General features: G+C 36.9%; 1 protein-coding gene across 1 annotated transcript; it reads left to right on the plus strand.

Annotated features, from left to right (window-relative positions):
* The first annotated feature begins 762 nt into the window (after nt 1-762).
* LOC130041581 (olfactory receptor 5A1-like) lies at nt 763-1,704 on the plus strand. The gene has a single exon (XM_056133847.1). The coding sequence runs from the start codon at nt 763-765 to the stop codon at nt 1,702-1,704; it is 942 nt and encodes a 313-aa protein (XP_055989822.1).
* Nucleotides 1,705-2,206: the final 502 nt, after the last annotated feature.

A 2,206-nucleotide genomic window follows, 5' to 3' on the forward strand; every position in this document is an offset into this window, starting at 1 on the left:
AACAGATCAGGTTACTTCCATTTCCATCCTTTCTATTTGGGTGTGACTTATCACACCTTCTCTTGACAGTGTTCCCATATCTCTCCAGGCCTGATGAACACAGAAAAGCAGATTTACCGTTATTCACACTGTGATTATAAATTAAATATTAGTTTTCAAGATAACTCCTACAGACACTTTTCCAAAAACTGAGTTAGTTATTCTCAGACAATGAGTGATCAAAACCATTAGTTTTCATTGTAGAGGTACATGACAGTTTTATCTCAATTTGGTGTATTACCAAATCTCATATATTTGTAATTTTTAAAAGAAAAAAAGGAAACTAACAAATTTTATGCTGGCATACAATTAGCTGGCAGAGGAGATAAAATGGCAATGTAGGTGTTAGGTGTTTTTCCCAGGTTGAGGCTTATCCTTTGTACTCCATATGTGCTGAAGCCTCTATTGCCCCACATGTGGAAAAGTCAACTGCATATCTTTTGGTAAGTGGGGAATTGCGTTCTTTCTCTCCCCTTGTTCTTGTATAAAAAAAATTTATAGGATAATATTCTGATGAGAATGAACTACTGATTTTGTACCCTTCCAGCACAGAAGGAATGTATTTATGTAAAATTTTTGCTAGTAATATAATATTTCTAGAAAATATAAATAGATATTTATTCAGTTGTCTGACTAAAAAAAAAATAAAGAACTCTGTATGTGTCAGCTTTAAGAACAAAACCATTTCCTCTCTTATCTTTTTCTCAGGAGATGGTGCCAGGCATGCCCTTGGAAGACCAGGGCAATCACACATCTGGTTTCATGTTTGTTCTCCTGGGACTTTCAGATGAAAGAAACCTGCAGCTTATTCTATTTCCAGTCTTCTTAGGGACCTATCTTGTGACCCTCATTTCAAACATGACTCTTATTACCCTAATCAGGATGGACTCCCACTTGCATACACCTATGTATTTTTTTCTTAGTTTCCTTTCATTCATAGATGTTTGTTACTCTACTTCAATCAATCCAAGGATGCTTTCAGATTTCTTCAGAGATCAAAAAACAATTTCTCCTATTGCCTGTGCTACCCAGTATTTTATGGCTGCTTGGATGGGTCAGGGTGAGTGTTGTCTCCTGGCTGCCATGGCCTATGACAGATATGTGGCCATTGGTAACCCTCTGCAGTACACAACCATCATGGCACCTGGGCTCTGTCAGATGATGGTGGCTGGGGCTCTTGGAACTGGTTTACTCTGTGGTTTAGTTGAAACAATTCCTGCCTTTAATCTGCACTACTGTGGGCCCAATTTAATTCAACATTTCTTTTGTAATGTTCCTGAGATTGTTGTTTTAGCTTGCTCCAGTCCCTTCATCAGCCAAACGATTCTTTTTCTTGTAGCGACGTTTGTTGGGTTTGGTTCTTTGCTAATTATCTTGCTATCGTATGGGTACATTGCAGCTTCCATTCTGAAAATATCCTCAGGCAAAGGCAGTCTCAAGGCCTTCAATACCTGTGCCTCCCACCTGGCCGTTGTGACCCTTTTCTATGGCACAGCCCTGGCTGTCTATGGGAATCCTAGTTCTGGCCACTCTGATAAGCAGAACAAGATACTTTCAGTGTTCTATGTAATTATTATCCCTATGGTGAACCCTCTAATCTATAGTTTAAGGAACAAGGAAATCAAGGCAGCATTAAGGAGGGGGATAAAAAGGTCAAGACATTAACCCCAGAAAGAATAATTCTCAATGTTTTATTTATATGTCTTATTCATACCATGAAAAATTATTTGCCTTAACAGGCTAGAAACTAAAAGAAAGAAAAGCATAGTCTGTTTTTGTGTGTATTGTATCTTTTTAATGAAGATAAAGGTGTAAAAAAATGTTCATCTTTGGCATTATGGACTGGAGAAAAGTAAATATATGGTTCTTGGGCACTATTATGATGATTTTGTTAATTATCTTTTGAATGAATGATTTTTAACTTACAGTATCATTTTTAAAATTATCATCACTTATCAGGGATTGCGTAAACTGAAATAAATATATCTACTAACTGCACCTACCATGGTAAGATTGTTCTCTTCTCTTTTGCTCTACTACTCTCCTCTGATTACCACCATTTTGGCTTAAGAGAATGAATTATTTTGCTGTGTTTTAAAGTTCTTTTTCTGCTTTTATCTTTATATTGTGCTGGGGAACTCTTATCTCCAAAACGGCTGGACCTGTT

The sequence above is a fragment of the Sorex fumeus genome, unplaced genomic scaffold (assembly GCF_029834395.1).
Source record: "Sorex fumeus unplaced genomic scaffold, SorFum_2.1 ptg000007l, whole genome shotgun sequence".
Lineage (NCBI taxonomy): Eukaryota > Metazoa > Chordata > Mammalia > Eulipotyphla > Soricidae > Sorex > Sorex fumeus.

Coding starts and splice junctions, on each gene's coding strand:
- LOC130041581 (XM_056133847.1), top strand. CDS start 763: ATGCCCTTGGAAGACCAGGGCAATCACACATCTGGTTTCATGTTTGTT.